Source organism: Populus alba, chromosome 6 (assembly GCF_005239225.2).
Source record: "Populus alba chromosome 6, ASM523922v2, whole genome shotgun sequence".
Classification (NCBI taxonomy): Eukaryota; Viridiplantae; Streptophyta; class Magnoliopsida; order Malpighiales; family Salicaceae; genus Populus; species Populus alba.
This window is the reverse complement of record NC_133289.1, coordinates 6,380,450-6,402,806: the sequence shown is the minus strand read 5'-3', so window position 1 is coordinate 6,402,806 and position 22,357 is coordinate 6,380,450. Positions and strand designations below refer to the sequence as shown.

Here is a 22,357-nt window from a genome sequence, read left to right as displayed (position 1 = left end):
TAAATTCATGAATACTTACAGGTTTTATTTTGGTATTATTATATTTGTATTATTTAGATCTTTTTAATGATACTAATGCTGTGTTTTTTTTTTTTAATAATAACAAGTTTAAAAGCCATGTTATTTCAAACTATATTATTTCACTAATTTTTTTAAAAGCCATGTACAAACTATATTATTTCACTAATTTTTTTAAATTGTATTATTTTTACAATTTCTTAAAAAAAAAACAAACATGCTAATAAAAAAAAAGATAGAAAAGAAACCAAGCAGGATTTTTACAATTTTTACAATCCTTAGGGATGGTGTGCTTTTAAGATCACATGAACAAGTCAAGCAATCTAGCTATCCACCTTGTTGGAAAAAGATAGGACTGTCCCACAATCCCTAAGGATACCCCACTAATTTTAAGTGATCACAAGGCAAGCAGGATTTTCATGATAATTAAATAAAAACTGAGAAGAAATTAATTCTCATGAAACTATTTCAAATATTATTAATTTTTTTATTATATGCTACTCATCGGGAACACCCAGGAGCCAACACGAACTCGCAAACAAAAATTAAAAAAGAAACCTCATATATATATATATATATATATATATATATATATATATATATATATATATATATATATATAATCCATGGAAACCAGGAGCAGCAGCTCATCTCAAGCACAGAATGTGTCATTACAGCGTAACAACACATGTGGATTTTGGCCAAGGTATTACCGGTTTAATTTTTTTTATAGCCTGGCTTGCTTGAATTTCTAGTTTAAATAATTCCCTTCTCTTTTCTGTTTTGTTCAACGTTGTTTTATTATTATGTGCTCCCATAGCCACCTGTTCGTAGCCGACAGAACAATATTTATTTTTTCATAATGTTTTGACTTTGTTATATATACATATTGAGGGTCCATTTGGTTATGATAAAATTAAATATAGATTATAAAAAGTCTTCCTCGCGGACGGTGTCGGCCTTAATTTGTTCTTTAACGTTTGATTTTGCCAACGCGAGTTTAATGAATGATTTTGCTGATAACTAAAACTGAGTTAAATGACTCTATATATCTTTCCTTAATGAATCTTTCTTTGATCTCTTTAATGTTAGAATTTTTTAAAATTTACACTCTTTATTTTTTTTTATTTGTGCTTTCTCTTTTCTCATCGTATATCAATCATGTTCTTTTCTCATGAAATTTATTAATTGAATGGGAATTAATTAATTACATAATAACTTGGAGTTATATATTGAGTCTCAAACCTATTTTATTAAAAGAAACTAGCTAGACAGATAATCATTAGGTTATGATGGCTCGTAAGAGCATCTATTATATTTAAATAAACAATTTTTTTTTAATGTAGCATATAAACAGACAATTTCCAGTAAAATACAAATAGAAATTCAAATGCACAGTGACTCTAGCTCTTGTCTGGGCCTCTGGTGGAAAAGGATGGACGCTAAAAAAATATGGCACAAAGTTTTCCTCTTGGACATGATACAGAGTTACAGTGATTTTAGACGTTTCCCGTCGTCACTCTCAATCGATAGCTCTTTAGTGTCTGCCCCGTTGAAAACGCAAGCTAGCTTTGTCATTTTGCATGTTTATTCAAAACAACTAAAGTTGATTTTACATGATTATCTTCAAGAACATAATTAATTATTGAGTATTTATTGCAAGGAAAAGTTAGCAAGCGCAAGTATAATTGCGGGAGAGAAAACAAAAAAGAAGAAGAAGAGGGATTGGCACGAAAAATTTAAAAAAGAAAAATACTGGAAAACATAAAAAAATCAAGATTTCCATTTAGACGTTGTTTTCTTATGTTAGCAGAGAAATTTTCTATTTCATAGTTAATTTTGTAGTGGTATATAAAATACTGGAAATTGAAAGCAATGAAATATGCTTTACCCTAAATTAATGAAACTGGATCGTTGACCGAGGAGTAGCGACGACTTCCTAAATGGATAAAACTGAAGCAACTTGCCCATCTACTAATTAAAACAATAGACAAAATTGAACGCTTTTAGATGTAAGCATGTGCAGGCGTCTTTTTCCAGGAATCCTTCCTTTTTAATGCTCTTTTTATGAAGATGGTCAGCTGCCTTTTCTCAATATTTGTGTCCAGAGGTGTTTGTCACGGCCTTTGTCTTTGTTTGTATTTTCAGCTTGAAAATATTTTATTTTTATTTTTTTAATAATTTTGATGTGATGATATGATAATATTAAAGATAAATAAAATATCTATAAAAATTATCTTAATATACTTTTCTAAAAAATCATTTTAAAAACTTATAAAATAATCCAATCATGCAGCAACACTTTCCCTAACAAAGACGCCAAGCAATATTGTCGTGTCCACAATAATGTTTGGATTGACCATCTCAAGATTACAATTTTTATCCTTGAAGTAAATAAAAATGAGCAGAAAAAAGAAGTATATAAATTTTGGATTCAAATCCTAGTAAAACGACATAGAATATCTCAAATCTAAAATTCATTCTTCCCCTAATCACCTTGATTTTGGTTTCATTTTTTATGCAGGCTATAGTTAAAAACATCACAATAGACTAAAAAAATACATAGAGTTTTAATTAGCGAAATGGCCGTAGATATAAACTTTAAATTTGTAGGTTTGTTCTCTTTTAAATTAATAACAATGAATTTTGTTCTTTTATAATGTTTACAAAATCTAAAATAGATCAGAAAACTCTACCAAAACTAAAAAAAACAAAATACAAAGGGAAAAAAGCATAAAACCCGAAATAAATCAAGAAATCCAAAAAACAAATGGAAAATAACAAAATTGTCAAAACCAAGGGTTTGGATGAAATTTTTGATATCTAAATATATAGTAATCCATAAAAAGATATAATCACTACTATATAAAAAATAACCTTTTAAAACTTCTATAAAGATTTCAGTTCGATTCAATAATCAGATTAAAAGTTATGATTTTTTTTAGCAACCATTCCAATCTAATATGACCAAACTTCCTCTTGAGTTTATATCTATGTTATTGGTCCATAAATACATATTTTATACTATCTACGTTAATTTATTTAGAGCAAATTCTCATCTAATTATCTAACTATTCAAAATCACATGATACCACAAACTTGACTCCATCAATTCCGTTACTCTAGACCTTTTCTCGTGGGAGCGAAGTCAATTTTACCAGTAAAGTAATCCACAATTTTATAGTGGACTTGGTTACCCTAAACGTACTTCACTTGATTTTGATTATAGACTAGAAGACTTGCACACATTGTAATATTGTATAGCAAACAAAGTAATATATATCTCAGGTGGCTACGTTTCAATAAAATATTACGAAGTGGTTGGCTTGTTAACAAGTAGCCAATATATGTATGTTTTAAATGAACAGGTCATACATGGTAGCCAACGACTCCATTCCTTAGAAACACGATAATCCATTGAGAAAGAGAGAGAACAGGGAGAAATGGGCTGTTGTTTGTCTTGCAAATCCTCTACAGAATTCAACAACATTCGTGTAGTTCACCTGAATGGTTATGTTCAAGAATTTCAAAATCCCGTTTCGGTTAGCCAAGTGACTACAGGCCAATCACCCTCAAAGAATCTTGTCTTCACTGCTGCTCAGCTTCTTTCTATGGAGTCCAAACCATTAAAGCCTGATGCTCAGCTTGAAACAGGCCAGCTCTACTTCTTGCTTCCGTACTCAATACTACAGCCTGATGTTTCTCCTGTGGACTTTCTTGCTCTAGTAAAGAGGCTCTCTTCAATAGCAAGATCTAGCAAGTGTTGTCAGACTCAGGATAATTCTTCAGGAACTACTTCCTTGTTGGGCCAGAGTAATCCAATGTGTAGATCATCGGGTAAAAGGTCATGGCAGCCGGTCTTGGATACCATCAGAGAGAAGTCTTTCAACCGGAGGAGTGAATCAGACCTCCGGGAACTGGATAACGAGACCCCAAATAGTAGCTTGAGGTATACTGTATTCTTGTAGCTCTAAAAGTGAACAACAGCTCTAGCAATGGTGGCCAGCTATTAGATTTTGAGTGATATAATATTGATTAGGTATGTTGTCTAGCTTGCTTTTATTATTTTTCATTTGTACTTTAGGTTCATTCTTATCCTCATCAATTCAATTTCTAGAATTTTTTGCCATTCCAAATTCTGAAATATCCCCAGTTTGTGGGGTCGGTGTAATCTGCTGAATGCTCACAGTTCACAACCATGTATACAGTATACATAAAGCTTTTCGTTGTAGGATCAGTATGTTATATAACCTCCTCTCCCGGGCGGACCTACGAAGCAAAATTTTTTAAAAACAATCTGTATTTAGAAAAAAAAAAATTAAAAATCATTAAGATAAAAAGTTTGATACATATAAGCTCTGATATACTCAAATTTAATAGTGTATTTCATGTATTAATTTAGAGTTATTTTTTTAAATTATTTTTTAAGATCAATCATTCACTCAAATATATAAATTTGTCAAGTTAACAATAAAGTTTTAATTCAAATACATAACACAAAAATATATATAAAAAAAACATTTAAAGTACATAAAATTCTAAATAAAAATAAATTATACTATCAAAGTTGCACTCTTCGATGTTTTATAGAATAGAATTCATCTATGATCGTATCCAAATCAATATCATTCAAAAGCTCTTATTCATTGTAAATCATCATAGAAATCTACTAAGAACTTCTTTTTTATTTTATTGCGAAGCACAATTTTAACATGTTTCATAACTGAAAATGCATGCTCTGTAGTAGCGGTAAAAATAGACAAAGCCAAAACAAGACAAATCAACATATCAATCAAATGATATGTTGCGACTTATTTGTTTTCAAGCTAATCCTTGATATAATTCAAGAAATGATAGATATATTCTAAAAACTCTCATGATAAATCACATCAATTTGTAATGCTCTAGCTGAGATCTCAAATAATACATCTCTTATTCATTAAAATCTTCAGGATAAAATTTCTCAGCAAGCTTGTAAATAGCATCAGCTTTAAATGATTTAAAGTTGTCCTTAGGTTCTAAAGCAAAGCTAAGTACAAAGAGTTCTAATATCCCATTACTGAATTTAGAATTTAATTCTTCCAATTGAAAATCTATTGTGGAGTTAAATATATCATAATGATAATGCTAGTTTACTATCACTGAACCTTGTTGTTGACATGAACGACCCGTAGTCTTTTTATACGAAGCATTCATATGTGATATGTCAATCTCATATTTTATGCAAATAGATTGCACATTTGCAAGGAGAAGATCACATTTGACATCTCTTAAAGTTTGAAGCGATGCTTTAGTAGTTGATACAAGATCCATTGCATTTAAGTTGTCAAGAGATTTTTGCTGCAAAGCTCAACAAAGTAAATCGGTAATCCCTATTATTTTATGCATCAAATATAAGATGAATATAAATTCAAAAGATTTCATCACAATCAAACAACCATCAGCTTCTCCTCGTGTAGAATTAAAAGATCATTTTTGAACCATATTTTCAATCACAGTAAAAAAATGCAGATTTTTACATGAAGAAATACACAGTATGTGTCAGTAAAACGTAACTTTAACTGCTCAGACACGAGATTCATGTCCTCCTCCGATGCATGGCCGACATGAGTATTGATGGTGGACTTGGCTATTTTTTCAAAAAAACTGTTTCATTTTTCTATATAATTGGAGTGTCCAGGTGTATATACCCATGTTTGAGTGTCCGAAGTCCGATGTAGGTACTCTTAAGGCACATGAAGTATCGAAGCAACATAGGTCAGGGTAGAGTAAGGTCTAGAAGAAAGATGGTTGAGTGAGCGATTACACAAGGGAAGACCAGATCCTGCTTTGCGTTGGTGGCAGAGACTCAAATCTCTAGGATCAACCAGAACATTCATCATTTTGAAACTAATCATATGATCCTGTAACTAGATCCATGGTTTGGATCCTGTCTGATTATTGTCGAAGGAAACCTGATATAGCACATAAAAGCTGTTCACTTTGAACTTCTAGATTACTAGAAATCAAAGAATAATATTAGATGGGGACAACAATGGGGGCTGTTGGGACTCTCTCTTGAATAGGTGAGCAGTCCCAGCCATCTTCTTTGCTATAAGATACAATGAAATTATTAGGAACCCAAGTTTCTCCGTTTGAGATCCTTTCTTTAGCAAGCTTCCTCTGGTTATCCTCAACAGTGCTCTTTTCTTCTCTCGCCTTGGTCCAGTTTTTGCTAAGTATGGCTTTGCTCACCTCGTTCCATACTGCAGCTGATTCAGTTGGCCGAATTCCCTGACAAAGAAAAACACCAGCATTTTATCAGGCAGGTATACAAGCATCATAAATCACGAAAAATGCACGCATCCTGATTTCTTGCAAGCACACTATAGACGCAAATAAAAAATGTATTCATTTCTTGCATATTAGCCTTTTATCAGCACTACAATGTATTGATTACTGCAGAGAGGGATCTCTCCGCCTTGGCGAAACAAAGAACTCAATGTTTTTAGTCTAAATCAGAATTTTGGTAGGTCATATGAAGAATCATTGCTTACAATCTTTTAATATGAAGCACAAGAAAAAACGAAAAATCGTTAAGTGATAAATAAGTAATAACAGCGAAGGTACCTGCAAATCCTCGACGACAGCAATCTTGAGCTCGGAAAACACTTCCTTTGCGTCATATATAATTGTCTCCTTACCACTATTAATGTCCTTGGCTTTCACAGTACTGGATTCAAAAGATTAGCAAGTGAAACTCACATCCATCACACTACAAGCTAGTAATGCTAATATTAACAACATATTTCCTTAAAAAAATCCGAACAATCTCATGCATTGAGCTAGCGAATCCCATAAATCCAATGGTTGGATTTTTTTTAGGAAGTGATTTCGGGAACAGTCTTTCAGTGAGATTAGCATTAATCTCACACTGTTTATGAGTGGATTTATATATCTACCTGTTCCAGTGCCCTTCAACCTCATAAAGGGTCTTCATGGATGAAGACTGATAAATCTTGCCTTTAACAGAATGGAGTCCTCCACGTCCAAAGAGAGAGCTGGTTGTGTAGCATAACGCAGCTTCAAGACCAGTCTCCTGGCAGCAAATGTTCACATCGCCAATCCAATCAACCCGAGGTGGAAAAAACCTAACCATGAGCTTTGGTGAATTCATCATATAAGTCTCTCCATGGTTCAGAAGCTTAAGTTGCCTTTTGCCAAGCACTTCAGCTTCAACTCTAGTACCTACATTTAGCATCGATCTTTGTAAGAAAGAAAAGGCTGCTAAAATCCAGATGACCAAAATCTAAGTTTAGGAAAAGTAATACTACCATAGAATTTCGGAACAGGATGTTGGCACCAAATGAACTCGATATTTTCCCTGTCATCTGTTGCATGGAGGGCAGAAACTGGTGGGTGATGGGAAACCTGCAACCACAAGAATTTAATCACATAATACAACCACCACCAGATGTTCATCCCAGTGATACTTCGAATCATGAGCGAGACATGTTAATGAGCCGGACAGCCTAACAGATCAATCTAGGCCCGACTAATAATGAACAAGCTTCAGCAACAATATTTTGCCCACTTTGGCCTGGTTCGAACAAAAATAAATTGAGTCTACCTACTCATGTTGAAGAACAGGAAAAGAACATTAATCGCAACTGGTAGATGAATCAACTACCTGTTCGAGTAGAACATTGAGGCTTCCCCTGGAGACATGGTGAGTCTCTCCGAGAATGGGATTGTAAGGGGCAACACCAAAATTAGGAGGACGTGTGGTGGATATGCTCCATGCTACAACAGAGATGAATCTTTCAAGTGAGCTCTCGGCATTGTTGCACTGCTGCAGCAAATTTTTGCCAAAGCTGTATGCAGATTCACCAAAACATTGGAGCTGGGACTTTGGAATGTTGAATTGAGGTGTAAGCTGAGCTTGCAAAATGGACACATTTATCAACACTTTGGTCCAAAAGTAAGCGATACTTGTGATTTGTCACTCGTTGGGATTTAGAGAGAAAAAATGGGGGAAAAAATTGTAAAATGCGAGCAATTTATTAGTTACCGAGTAGTAAGTGGAAAATTGGAAGATTTTATGAGCTATAGGGATAACATTGAGAGATTTCAAACTATAATAGTCGAAGTAAAACATTGACAAATCTATGAGGATAAAAATATAATTTATCCAAGAAATCACTTGCCTGGAAATTGGTGAGATCTGATCCTGGCCGTACATTCCTAAACAGACTTAAAAAACGTTGGACAAAATTAGGAGCTTTGTAATCGGCGTAGGCGTCTCCATCGAATGATAAAGGCTTGGTCAGGACAACCTTCATATCATCATTACCTTGGCTGACCTGCATTTATTAAGAGTCTCTTTTTCAATATAAATCTAAAAAAACATTATTTTAAAATTAAAATATTTTTAATTAAAAAATACTTTCGTCAAACATATATTTAATTAATCAAATAAAACACATTAATTAAATGCATGTTTTCCACGAAATCATAAATCAACTATATTAGTTTTCTATTATCTTTTGAAAAGTTATGTTAAATAGATTAAATGAACTTTTAATATTAAACTAAATTAACACGTTAGTCTCACTTTGTACCAATCAAAATATATAAAAGAAAATTAGAGAATAATTAATTGGATACGTAAAAGAGGTAGACAAATTACTTGTGGAATATAATAGTAGTTTTTTTCTTTACATTCGTTCATACAAGAAATCATAAATCAATGTCCAAGAACGAATATATATATATATATATATATATATATATATATATATATATATATTTCCTTGTGCTCTCTCTGCAAGAAAAGAAAAGAGAATGAGTGTTTGTGATGTGGACATCGATGCTCCATGCGTATCCTCACCCACTTCATGTCTTTTTTTCTTCTTTTTTCGTTCACTGTTTAAGATAGCAAACACATGGTGCGTTGATGATTTAACTTCTAGATATGACTTGGCTGTATAATCTAGGATTTTATGTTCTTGAGATATCAAGTTTACTTAAGCATTTCATAATATCTTCTTCAATTATTGTACTTTTCTAGTATATGTAACGTGTAAGAAACCATATGTTTGGAAGTTTATAGCTAAAAATATTATAATTTTAAAATCAATTGCTAGTCAAGAGAGTTAAATTTTTTTAAAAAAATCTAATGGATTGAGGATTGGGTTTTACCCTTGCTTTGAGTTTTTAACTAGATTATGAATTTTTTGTTTACTTTGATTGAAACAAAATCTAGATTTTGAATTTACCAGATATTGAATGGATACGCCAAGCCAATAATTAGGCAAAACATCCTACTAGAAGCAACTGAGGTTTAAATTGCTTACTATAAAAATAAATAAATAAATAAATAAAAAGTTTATATTTGCTTGAAAGTGCGGGTGAGGCTATGGGAAAGCAGTAGAGAAAACAACCAACAAAAGGGAAAGGAAAAGAATCTTTCATGCACCAAATTAATTAATCTTCAGAAAGACGAAAGAATTAAAAAGTAGCTTTTAGATTCGCTCTGTGAAAATCTAATGGCACTATGATCTTTAACGGCTACAAGTCAAAGTGTTCTTGTTGCCTTGTCTTAATTCTCCATGCACGAGAGGGAAGAAAAGAGTGCTTAGTGATTACATTGTCAGCGTTTTGAGATTCTATACCTTCTTTATTAATTATTAGCAATATTAAACAATTAAAAAAAAGAGATTGTCTAGCCCACATGATCTTCACTTTCTAGCTAATTTGCTGCCAAAAGCAAATAAAGTAAAATGTAAGACAACTATTTACATCAAATTTACGTCAAAATTACAGAAGAAAGTACCAGATCAATTGATAAAAGCATCCAAATCTTTGTTAAGTATTCATACTAGCTGTAATAACAATTGATTTCATATATATATATATATAGTAATAAAAATATAAGCTCATTTTTGGAGCCTTCAAAGCATTTTCTACCTTCGCATCAAAGAAATATACAAACAGAAAAAAGATGCCAAATATATACCACTAAAATGTTCCACAGCAAAGCATAAAGAATAGTAAATCTTCCACGAAATTCAAAATCATCTTGCACATAGATAGAGCCATCACAAACTACTCTTGCCCGTTGAAAAACAGCTTTTACTCGCCGGAAAACAACTTCTTTCTTTCTTCTTTGAGAAAACATGGAAAAACATCTTTTTTATGAACATATAAAGGAAAACATTAAGCTTCCTGAAACTAGCTAGGGTAATCAATACAAAAAAGAGGGTTTCGTGAATCTCGCTCCATCATGATCATAAACACAAAATAGCAGAGACGTTGATAGATGTATACGTACCATTTGATGAAAGAGGATGGGCTCGGGACTACAGTGAAAGGAAGATTGTTCTTCTTCTGTACGAGAGGGGGGAGTTTAGACGCGGAGAGAGCTGTGAGGTGATTTCTTGCCAGGTACAACGTTTTTTTTATAGGGTTCAGGGAGCTGGGAGTGAACACACAAAACGATAATCAGAGGGTGCTGGTATATTTAATGTCAAACTCACTTGATTAATTAGATTATTAGTATGCTCTTCGCCTGCGTCATGGTCATGTCATTTTTTTTTAATCTTAAAGAAAAATTATAGAGATATTAGAAAGTAAAGAATCTCATGAATACCGGAAAGAATATTTTTAATTAAGATATTGAGATGGTAAAATATTAAGAAGATAATATATTGATTTGATTAAAATTAATAATAGTTAATTTGTGAAATTTATGATCCGTGATATAAAAGTATGGTAATCTCATGGAACCCAAGTTAAAATAAAAAAAGAAAATCCAATTTTCAAATATTAAAAACTAAAAAAATAAAAATAAAATTAATTTAAAAGGAAACTATATTTAAATAAACAAAATCATTATGAATTAAGCATGATATATTTATATTTAATTTAATTCAAAACTTAAATTTTTGTTTTAAAAAAGTTAAATTTATAAAAAATAAATAAAAAATAAAAAAATCCAAGATATCCTAGGTTATTTTCAAAGTTAGTGAGATTCTTATAGAAAAGCAAATAAAAAAAAATAATGAAACTCAATCTCTAATTAAATCAAACTAATATTAAATGATAAAATTAAAAATACAAAAACTTATAAAAGAAAAAATAAATAAATGAAATCGGATGAATCTTATAAACTTGAGTTAATCTCTTAAATTTACAACTTATTAAATTATAAATTTAGATTCAAGCAAAAAGTCTAATTATGTGTTAAATTAAGTATGAAATAAAAAATATTAATTTTTTTTTTTTTTTTTGCATTATTGAGTCAGCCAGATTTTGTGTGCTTAGCTGCTTAGATGGAATTGATGAATTTATATGGTTTGATCATGCTCTTTTATGATTTTGTATTGGCCAACCACTTGAACAAAAATTCATTTACGCATTCAAATTAAGGTGATCTAAATTAAAGGTTTGAAAGATAATATTTATATTAGTAAAATTTAATTCATTGCTTTAAAATCTAAATTACGTATTTATAATAGAGAATCTATATAGAAAGCAAGTTTGGAAGTGCTCGTCTCCCCGATCTCACTGCTATCACATAAAATAAATAAATTTATTTGACAAAATGGGAAAACTGATAAATTAATTTCACCAAATCCTCTTCTATCTTCCCCATCCCAAGTGGTACAATAGACCAAAATACTAAAGAAAATAAAATTGCAAGCTGGCAGAGAATAAGGGGAGAAGGATGTTTCACCAGCTCATATATATATATATATATATATATATATATATATATATATATATTAATCCTACTCAACAACTTCATTGTTTGGGTAATTGTTCCTGCAATCTTTCAATTATTATCATATATCGTAGTTGAAAATTTCTTAATTTTTTAAACTATTTAATTGCTCCTTCAATTGAAAAAAGAAATCAAAGAAACCATTAATTTTGTCTAATTAACTTGTAATAATTTATCTAATACCACCGACAGGATTCATCAATGCGAATGATCATAGTAACTAGTAAGACGTTATACTGTTGATGGGTTTTTTTATCCTTTCATGGATGTCTTTAGTGGTGAGGTTGCTATATTTTTAGATTTTTTTAAAAAAAATATATTAAATTGATTGAATTTATTGCTCAATTTCACCACTAGAATAGTGTATTCGGTATTGTGATAGTTGTTGTAGTTGTGGTTTGAAAAAAGTTGTTTTATAAAAAGTATTTTTAGTTGAAGTTTTTTGAAAAATATATGTTTGTTTTAAAACTGTAGTTAAAATTGAAGTTGAATAAAAGATAATTTAATGTGTTTGGTTAAAAGAATGTTTTTCAAATTGAGATATATATATATATATATTGATGATTTTTAATTTAAATATTGTAAATTTAACTACTGCTATTATATCATGAAATAAATAATATTGTTATCAAATATTTTTTATTGTTCAATCAAAATTATGTAAATGTCACGTTATCAAGCGATCTCATTCTAATTTTTTGAATAAAACACATCTAAAAATAAAAATAAAATTGATTTTTTTAACCGGGTCGGACACGGTAAGAACAAAATTGAAATTGCAATCAAATTCTGTAAATGTTACGTCATCAAGCAATCTTCTTCTAATTTTTTGAATAAAACATAATTACAAAAATAAATTTTTTAAACTGGATCAAAGCCGGTTCAATGCATAAAAAGAAAAGCCGAGCATTTTCCTCTTGTGTTAACACCCCTCCACTCCCCTTCCCTCCACCAAGATATTATATGCCTCTCTTTATCTTCTCTTTTCCGTTAATAATACCTAACGCAGATTCAGGTAGTAATATTGATTTTCAACACGGCGACCTTTTTTTTTCCAGTATGTTAATAATGATGACACCAAGCATTCAATATTCGCAAGTGGCTGGAGGAAACTCAACTGTGGCACCCATATAGCTATTTCTTTTAATTACCAGTACTAAACAAAAACACAATAAAAAGCATGAAAAAATTGCTTTATCAGAATCTACGGTTAAGCTTAATATTTAATGGTCCCATGAGCCCAATTATAACTACTATTTATAACAAAATACTAGTTTTATTGAATTTTAAAAAAAAAAAAAAACACAACAGCTATCGCTGAACCAAACACCTTGAGTGACAGAACTATGTGACAAATAGCCATCAAGTTGGTTGGCGATTCAAGAAGTACGAGAAAGGTTCCATGGAAGCCATAGATTACTTTTCTCTCTTTCTTTCACATCTTTTCCTGAATTCAATCCCATGTTTGCTAAAATGTGGATTCAATTTCGCCACAACTTTGAGTGATGGGCCTCTCACTTTCTGACAGGTAACCACCAAGTTGTTTGGCAATTCAAGAAGTCCGAGAAAGGTTCCATGGAAGCCAGAGATTACTTTCCTCTCTTTCTTTTACATATCTTTCCCTGAATTTATTGCTCTACCACCTGTATTCCCCTGTCCCTGTGATAGTAAAGTTATTCTACAGGATTTGAGATGATATCGAGCCTTGTTTGAGTTGTGGGTTTTAGCTATAATTAATTAAATATTGACTCCATACACTTGTTTGATCAACAACTACCAAAAGAGAAAAGAAAAAAAGAATGTTATTTCTATAAAAATAGTTTATTCGAAAAGACTCGTGATTAGCACAATGATTCAACCCTAGCAATGAAACATTGAAGTTATTACATTAATTCAACTAATGTGATGCAATTACTGAGAACTCCCAGAAAAATCATCCGAGCTTTAAGCTGCTCTTATATCTTCAATCTTGTCCTTAATAAATTACATAGAAGTTCCTGAAGGCAGTCCTCACCTTGCATTTTCCCATCACACTAATATTTGTTTTTTTTTTTAAAAAAAAAAAAATCTATCATCATCCGAAATCACCGTACACTCGCCCTTTGAATGTAGACAGTAATATCAATAAATATAACAGCTGCATTAGCATGCGAAGGAACCCACACAAGCACGTGGTGATCATGTGGGACCACTTTTTATTTGCCTTGTTATTTCATATTTAATAATGTCTCATGGGAGGTGTGGTAGAGTTTTTTTAAAGGTGTAATCCATTTAAAAAATATATCACATTTTTTAAAGCTAAAAATACATTTTTTTTTTTGAATCCCAAAAACAAAAAAAAGTTAAAGCCAACTCCAAACCAAACAAAAATACAATTCACATCTACCTTCCTGCATTTAGTTATGCATTCAAAGATTTTGACAACTTAAATCGTTGCCAGCTCAGGAATAATTCTCACTTTATCTAGATATAAGTTAATATTATTATTTTTAATATTAAATCGATGGTATATTAAATAGATTCGAGTTAATTATAGCTAACTTGTTAAATTTATAAAATTTTAAAAAATAAAAAATTTTAAAAAAATAAAAAATAACCTGAGTCAACCTTAGTTATTCCACCAAACCTATGACTAAGATCATGAGACCGGTATAACCTCATAGAAAGCAAAACAAAATAAATATATAGCTTAATTTCCAATCAATAAAATATTGAATGATGTTGAAAAAAAATATCAATTCAAAAAAATGGACTAGAAAAATAAGATCGAGATAATCGTTAAACTTGTGACTAGTGTCATGAAACCGAGATAACTTCATAGAAAACAAATCAAAACAAAATATGAAGCTTAATTCTTAATAAATAAAATATTGAATGATCAAATTAGAAAGAAAGAAAAAAGTCAATTAAAAAAAGAGAAAAACATGAGTCAGACAGTCATAACTCGAGTCATGAGGATATGATAACCCCAAAGAAAATAAATTGAAACAAATCATGAAGTCCGGTACTTTAAAAGATGAAATTTAAATTGAAAAAACCATGGATCTAAAAAAACAAAGCATTATTGAAATGAATAGTGCTTTGTGACTTGATGCACAATAAACAGTAAAAAAAACTACCTCTTTTAGTGTTTCATTATTAAAAGTCTTAAACTCTGAACTTATAGTCCTAAATTGTAGAGAAATAGTTAGAGAAACCTCTTATATATATTTTCTTAAAAATATAAAATTTAATAATCTAGTGAAAATAACACATCAATTATTTATATAGAGATAAGATCAACCTAACCAAAAGAATTCAAAAATAGGTAGGAAAAAAATTATAATTCAAAATTAACTAGGAAAATAATTATAACATCAAAACTAGCATTTTTTGTGACTAATTTGAAGGTCTTTTAGACATTGGCTAGTTATAGCAAGCCAACCCCTATACAACTTGGTATGTATAACCTATTGAGCAAATTTAAGCTCGATCTCATGATCATATCTAAAATTATGACTTCTTTTTATATTGTATTTTTGACGTATTTGTGCTTCTTTATAGGCTTTACCTTGTATATTTGGTCCATAAACATATTCACAACATATTCCACATCATCCCCCTCTACTTGTTAAAGACTCAACTCAAGTTAATACCACATTCTAGATATAATGACTTTTCATCATAATAAAGATAAATATAAAAAACATTGAAGGTCTCGGAAATACCCATATTATTTAGAAGATCACTAGTATAAGTTTTGTTATTAATCTTTTTTATTATGGTGTAATGAACATGTTTCTTCTTTTATAGCTTGAAATACAAACACATAGAGAAATCTCTCTTTGTTTATTTTAGCACGATAGTATCTATCGACAATCTTCTTATATTTGGTGTTGATTTTCAATATTTTTTTCCTCTCATCATCTATCATAGCTTACAAACTCATACCTATCTTCATGACATAATTGTAATATCTAACACATTTTAAAATTGGTATGAGATTAAGCACATGTCTAGGACATTGCATATATACAATCTTACACGTTGATTTATCATTGTATGTAAATTCTTCTTGTAGAAGTGCATAATCTCATTGTTTTGGCTTGTCACCACAAATGCTTTGAATCAAGTTGCCAATAGCCTAATTTAACAACTCTATTTATCTATTTGTTTGTGGATGTGTTGTATTATTGAATTGTAAAGATAATCATAGATCCTTCACAATGTCTGAAAAAAATGACTAAGGAACTTGTTGTCAAAGCACATCTTCAAAGATAAACAAAGCAATTGCAAAAACATCATTTGTCTCCTTACAAGAAATAAAATTAATGTTTGAGAATTTGTCAACAATAACAAATACAAAATTCATTCTCCTTTGTATATGGGGTAATCTAAGTACAAAATCATAAACAAGTCCTCCTATGTAATCTCAAGAATTAGTATATATATATATATATAAAGCTAATATTTTATGGTTGCTTTATGGCAGTTTTACAAATGCAGCATTTTTTCACAAAATTACCAATATCTTATTTCAATTAAGGCTAATAATACTTCTCCATGATAACAACAATAGTCTTTTTTCACCTCAAGTGACTAGTTAAGCTCCACTTATGCAAATATCAAATCCATTTTTCTTGTAATAAAAAATGAAGAATGTAAAATTGATTACCTCTCATCAAAAGTCTACCATATATATATATATATATATATATAAGTCATCAAGCAAATTCTAACTCTAACACTTGTCTCATAACTCACTAAAATCCTCATCAAGCTCATACAATTTTTTTAACCAGTCAAACCTAATGATCTATCCTAAATTAATCAGCATTCACACACATTTAGAATTTAAATACATAATTATTAAGTAATATTTACAAATTATTTATTGTATATGTTCTTAGAAAAAAATAATCAAATGTTGTCACCCTAAAAGTAACTCTGCTAATAGGATGATGATTGATTGGATAATCAGAAAACTAGATCGAAAAAGGTATTTTTAGGGCTATTATTAAAATCACAAGTCCATAAAAAAAAATGATATCATTTTGAAAATAAAATCATGTATTGACCACTTATGTTTTCTTTCAACTTTAGAGGGATAGGACATTGTTATACATCTTAAAATAATTGGGTTGGTTCTTAGATAAGAAAAAAAATTCACTAACACAAAAAATTAAACAAAAAAAAAAACCCTAGGAATATGGTGGCTTCAAGACTCAGTGGTGCAAAAATAGAGAAAACCAATCACACAAAATTCAATCAACACACAAACACATATAATTGCCATCATCATCGTGGACTTTTTTCAATGTACTATATATACACACACATAAAAACTTGAAAAAAACAATAAAATGTATATAGATGAAAATGGCAGTCACAAGCCAAGACAAGATATACAAAATGTAATCCTAAGGGGTGTAGCTCAACTAGTCAGGTCTTAGGTTTGCTCCCTAAAGATCACCAGTTTGAATCTCACAAACCTCAGGACTACTAGAGGTTTATATAGTTATTAACTTTAGGGTATGTGGGATTAGTCAAGGTACACCTAAACTAGCCCGGACACCTATGTTAATAATAATAAAAAAGATATACAAAATGAAATTGTATTTGAGAGAAATTTCATTGAAATCAAAATGAAATATCATGAGGTTGGGTTAATTGAAATTATTTTTATGCAAACAGGAATGTCTATGATTTTAAGCAAGTAGTTTTTTATGCAAAAACAAAACCAAACACAAATCAAGCAACCAAAACACACATCAACATAACAAAAACCATCAAACAACAATCCTATTTCATGCAGCATTGCAAACGCAATCAGGCAAACAAGTAAAAATATATTCATTACACCAATACCAAATTGTCACGCCTCAAATAAGTTATTGGAATCCCATCCTCCCAGCTCCATTGCAAGGTGTTGCTTCCCAACTTTGTTCCATCTCAATAGTAAACTTCCTCGATGTCTTCATACCCCTTAGTTGCCATGCTGCAGCATAGACTCTAACACTTCAAAAATCACACAATATATTAGATATTATTGAAATAAGGTGTTAAATATACAAGAGGTCGGAAATACCCTTCAAAAGATGCTGGAAACGTGCTATAATAGTAATGGACATAGCCCATGCACTGCCACTATTAAAGCATAAGCGTGTTTTCTGGGAGATAAGGAGTTGTTCAGCTACTTTTTTTATTATCTGAAACAAGAACACCCTCTGCCACGTTTTCAACTAGATTAACTTGAAATTGAAATTCGAGTGCCCAAATAGAAACTAGTCAAGGGTTGTCGATGGTGCTGGACGCCATCGATGGCATCGAAGTTCATGTGGAATATAGCCTAAAAGAGGCCCCCTTTATTAGTAAATGATGTGACTGGATTTAAGATTCAGAGCAAAACCAATTAAGCATGTCGCCGCACAAGATAAATCGGAAACAAGCACGGACCACTCTCGCTGGACAAGTCCCCTCCAGGACCGGGTCCTCTCCCTTTCCAGTCGCGTGTCTCCCTTAGCTAGTCGTGCCAGCCATGTTTATTTTTACATTTTAAAAAAAAAAAAATATTTTATTTTTAAAAAATTAATATATTTTTGATATTTTAAAATTAATTTAATATAATAATATTTAAAAAAAAAAAAAAAAAAAACAAACCTCTTCTTCTTTATGTTTGGGATTCTCTTATCTTCTTGTTTTTCTTCTTGAGAGAATCGCACAGGAAATAAGCCTTTGACAATAAGATTCTTTTGAGCATCGTTTTTGGAGCCAAAATAGAGTGACGAGGAATCATCAACAATTCGTTGGGGTTTTGTATGCGTAGTAAGTTACGGGAAAGGTTTAAAGGACTGAAGGTTATGAAAAACAGTTGCTGAAAGGTAATGGCCATGATTTCTTTCGTTGCAATGAAAGAAAGACTGAAAGATTTGCAAATTGCGAAGAGAAAAATAGAAGGACTCTCTGTTATGGTATTGTGATTTACAGTAAACAGGAAGCACACTTTTTAATGAGAGATTTTGAGGCCATTCTCACACCAAGAGCAAGCGCAAGAAAGCAGGTGAACCAAGAATTGAAGGAGGCAGCTGGAGGTTGAGCACAAAACATGTCAAGAGATTTTTAAGACTTGTAGATCAATGTTAGCCATACACCAGTACTTTTCTGACAAGGCCTTTTTACTTTGGCTCCCGCGATGATTGTATGCCATGACGCTTGAAAAATTCTCTGAATCCATAGGCACTCAGGTCATAGTTGAACTGGACAAATAAAGATATACAAGGGCAAGTCAGATATCCGCATTGAAGACACGCAAAGGAAAAGACAATGTTTCAATAGAACTTCATAGTTCATAGAATCCTGAATTCTGACTTACTCTAGCTGCTTGCTACAATGACATTGGAATCGTTATTGCATGGATTACTTAACCTCGTTAATGGTTAAATGAATATTCAGTTACCATTCTCACAGACAAAGAAAACCCAGTTAAAAAATGGAGTGCAGGAATTATGAATCCATGGGCAGCACAGACAAAGAAAAACCCAGTTAAAAAAATGGAAGTGCAGGAATTATGAATCCATGGGCAGCCTTTTTATGAAAAGATTTGAAGTTCCAATCATCTTCAAGGACAAAAGAGTTTTTGCATGTAATGATAATTTTCAACTCTGTTATTTCTTCGTGTTTTACTTAAAAATTTATTAACAAGATCACCAAAATCGAACTATAAAACTATACTGCAGATGCATCAACTAAGCAAAACACCACAGCTTTATCTACCTGTGACTTGTCACTATACCTCTGTTCAACAGCAGATCATTTCCAACACTCAGATTAACCAAATTTGTGAACATTCTGTGACCATTATTTTGGAAGAACATGAAAGAGCAAAAGGAGAATCTATGATGAGAATGAGTCAAATTATTTGCGCTGTGAAGGATAAGCAAGAACCAGTACTCACAGGAAGAGCCTTCACAGAGTATTTCGTGATATTTGGACCAGCAACCCTTCCCCGCGTAGCTGCCTGCACCAGGACAACGATTATCGTTGTTAAGCAGCTCTGAAAAAGCCATATCAAGAGAGCATGCTGATAGTACCGTTTGCCTAAATGACACCTGATTTACTCCTTGTTGTTTATGAAGCACAAAAGGATCAGCTCAGATAGAATAGTACAAAATTATTCCGTGCCCAAAAAGCTCTTTTCACCATACCAGTTTTCCTTCGCTAGACATTTACTTTCTTTTTTTCTTGTCTAAATATGGCCGCCAAGCAACCACCAGCCCGAAGTAACAAAAATCCTTTCATTTAAAAACTAAATATCAATGCTAGAAGACAACAACAATATTTCTAAGCTAAATGAAAGACAGGTCCCTACCGGCTTCCTAATTTAAGCCCTTCATAGACAATCAGCCCCCACTTTTAATCACACAAGAACAAACAACTGGTTGATGGGACAAAACATATATATGGCACGGTGATATGAAGACCTTGAACAAACGAATTGGAAGAGAAGAATATATTACTTGTTCTGGGCTATGGAATATTTCAATGAATGGATATTCCTTCCTCTGCCGTGTTATACAAAAGCCAGGATATTTTGGACATTCAACCTGGAAGAAAACAACACCAAAAATCATGATTAACAAAATATTAAGGTTGCTAAATAGGCTGAAGATGATAACCTTAAAACTTGTATAAATTATAAAAGATATGCCTTAACCGTGGACATGGCTCTAAACATGTAGAAACAGTACCCAAACTTTTAGGTAGCAATTGATCCACACCCAAAATGGGCTTCCTATCATCAGCAGTCTAAATTTTATACTGGGATTCGGTGGCTATCTTCACAGACTTCCAAATGAAACTCATTTTGGGTGCTCGCTTAGGAAAGCCCATCCTAAAAGAACCCGATTCCTCAGTGAAGTTTCCATGCCAAAAATGCCTTTCAAATACAACCTTAATTTTCAACCATAGTCCACCACTCATTTATAAATATAAAATAAATAAGACTCCATCAGATTTTGATAATTTCAATGACGTAGAAAAAAGAATTATTTTTAATATATTACAGGTTGAACTCATTCACAGAAACAACTTACACGCAAAAATTTTACTTCTGGATAAAATTCAGCAGCAGCTACTTCAAGAACCTGGTCAAGGTGTTTGGTGTAATTGCCTCTGCATTATCCAAAATGAATAGTCAGAAATACAGCATATTACGATGACAAGGAAAGAATAACAAGATGCATTCATTTCAAGTCACCTGATGGTAAAAGCTACTACAACCGGGTACCCTTGGTGAAGAAGCTGGACAAACTCACGCTCTGACGTAAAGTGAATAACCCGTGATGGCCCAAGATCCTTAGGATACCCAGTAGAGTACCTTAAATTTCAAATCATCCAGAAGAAAAAATAAAAGATAAGATCATAATATTCCCTTTGCACAAAGTTTTGTAAGAAAATAGCCAGCTTGTTAAGTCAATCTATGAACATTTGAAAGAAAAATTAAAATTCAGGGGTTTTGAATTCAATAACAATTAAAGAAATTGATCGCACCATAGCGAAAAAGGCAACACAACAAGATTGTATCACAACAAGCAAGAAAGTTATACAAAATGAAGTGCATTAAAATATTTAACAAGGAAAGGACTTATACTGACACCAATAAGCTACCACCAACAATAAATCATAAAGCTATAATCAATCTTACTTGCATGTTTCGCGAAGATGACCGAGCATTCTATCCAAAAATGATTTCTCCTCCATTTGATTGATGAAAAAGAATGCACTTTCAAATTATACTGCACAAGACAAGATACACTTCCTGTTATTCAATCTACACACTCTCTTCAATATATCAATCTAGAGAAGACATAAAGACAACCCAATATATATTCAAGATTCTCATACAAGGACCACGAAAAAGAGTTTTCCGTATAGAAATGAACTTGAATTTGTCGTGGCATCTTAACGCGCAGGAATCAGACACAACAGGAAAGAAAATACTCTCTGAAGCATTTTATCGAACATGTAAGTGCATTTAAGCAACGATCTCTACTAACATCAAGAAACTCAATGAATGAGCATCTTTCGTTCGACGAAATGCTCCAAAGAGAGAACGAAAGACAGGGAAATCAGATAGAGAGCGCGTTTATATGACCTTTTTAAATGAAAGCGGAGCTGACAGCGATTGATCGTTACTTGTACTGTGTTGTTTATCTCCTTTATAGAATCCATAATGTACTGTTTGATTCTCAATTTGATCCTAAGATAATTCACTTTTTTCATTCTTGCCCTTGATGTATACATTATATTTCAATTGTGTCCTTTGTTTTGAAACCATTGGAAACAATGGTGGAAAATGACAAATTCTTTTCGAAATTGTGCTGTTTTATTGTATAGAATAATGAAAAACATTAACTAACAGTAACAGACCAAATCACTAAAAGAATTTAATTGATAATTCTGAACTATTAAAAAACAAAATTAAAAGCACAAAAACAGAAATTGAGATTTGACAGAAAATATAACAGTTTTCCATGTGTAATGTTACAAGTCAAGTAAATATACAATTTAATCTCTCAGATTTAGTTTTCTTAAGTT

General features: G+C 31.6%; 2 protein-coding genes across 7 annotated transcripts; both read right to left on the bottom strand.

Annotated features, from left to right (window-relative positions):
- Positions 1-5,871: 5,871 nt before the first annotated feature.
- LOC118033615 (oxysterol-binding protein-related protein 4C) lies at positions 5,872-10,517 on the bottom strand. Of its 2 annotated transcripts, XM_035038659.2 has the most exons (7): positions 10,331-10,517; positions 8,205-8,360; positions 7,688-7,933; positions 7,332-7,428; positions 6,960-7,245; positions 6,628-6,730; positions 5,872-6,291 (listed from the first exon to the last, which is right to left on the bottom strand). In XM_035038659.2, exons 1-7 carry the CDS (start codon positions 10,331-10,333, stop codon positions 6,037-6,039), a joined length of 1,146 nt encoding a protein of 381 aa, XP_034894550.1. In that variant the 5' UTR covers positions 10,334-10,517; the 3' UTR covers positions 5,872-6,036. The 2 variants fall into 2 exon arrangements, with proteins under 2 accessions (XP_034894550.1, XP_034894548.1); XM_035038657.1 differs by lacking the exon at positions 10,331-10,517 and having other exon boundaries at positions 8,205-8,366.
- An 8,119-nt stretch (positions 10,518-18,636) lies between these two features.
- On the bottom strand, positions 18,637-21,984 carry LOC118033614 (uncharacterized). Of its 5 annotated transcripts, XM_073409852.1 has the most exons (8): positions 21,915-21,984; positions 21,465-21,555; positions 21,018-21,137; positions 20,854-20,932; positions 20,278-20,364; positions 19,716-19,778; positions 19,554-19,609; positions 18,637-19,017 (listed from the first exon to the last, which is right to left on the bottom strand). In XM_073409852.1, exons 2-7 carry the CDS (start codon positions 21,518-21,520, stop codon positions 19,589-19,591), a joined length of 426 nt encoding a protein of 141 aa, XP_073265953.1. In that variant the 5' UTR covers positions 21,521-21,555; positions 21,915-21,984; the 3' UTR covers positions 18,637-19,017; positions 19,554-19,588. The 5 variants fall into 5 exon arrangements, with proteins under 5 accessions (XP_073265953.1, XP_034894545.1, XP_073265951.1 ...); XM_035038654.2 differs by lacking the exon at positions 19,554-19,609 and having other exon boundaries at positions 21,915-21,978; XM_073409850.1 differs by lacking the exons at positions 19,554-19,609; positions 21,915-21,984 and adding an exon at positions 21,639-21,908.
- Positions 21,985-22,357: the final 373 nt, after the last annotated feature.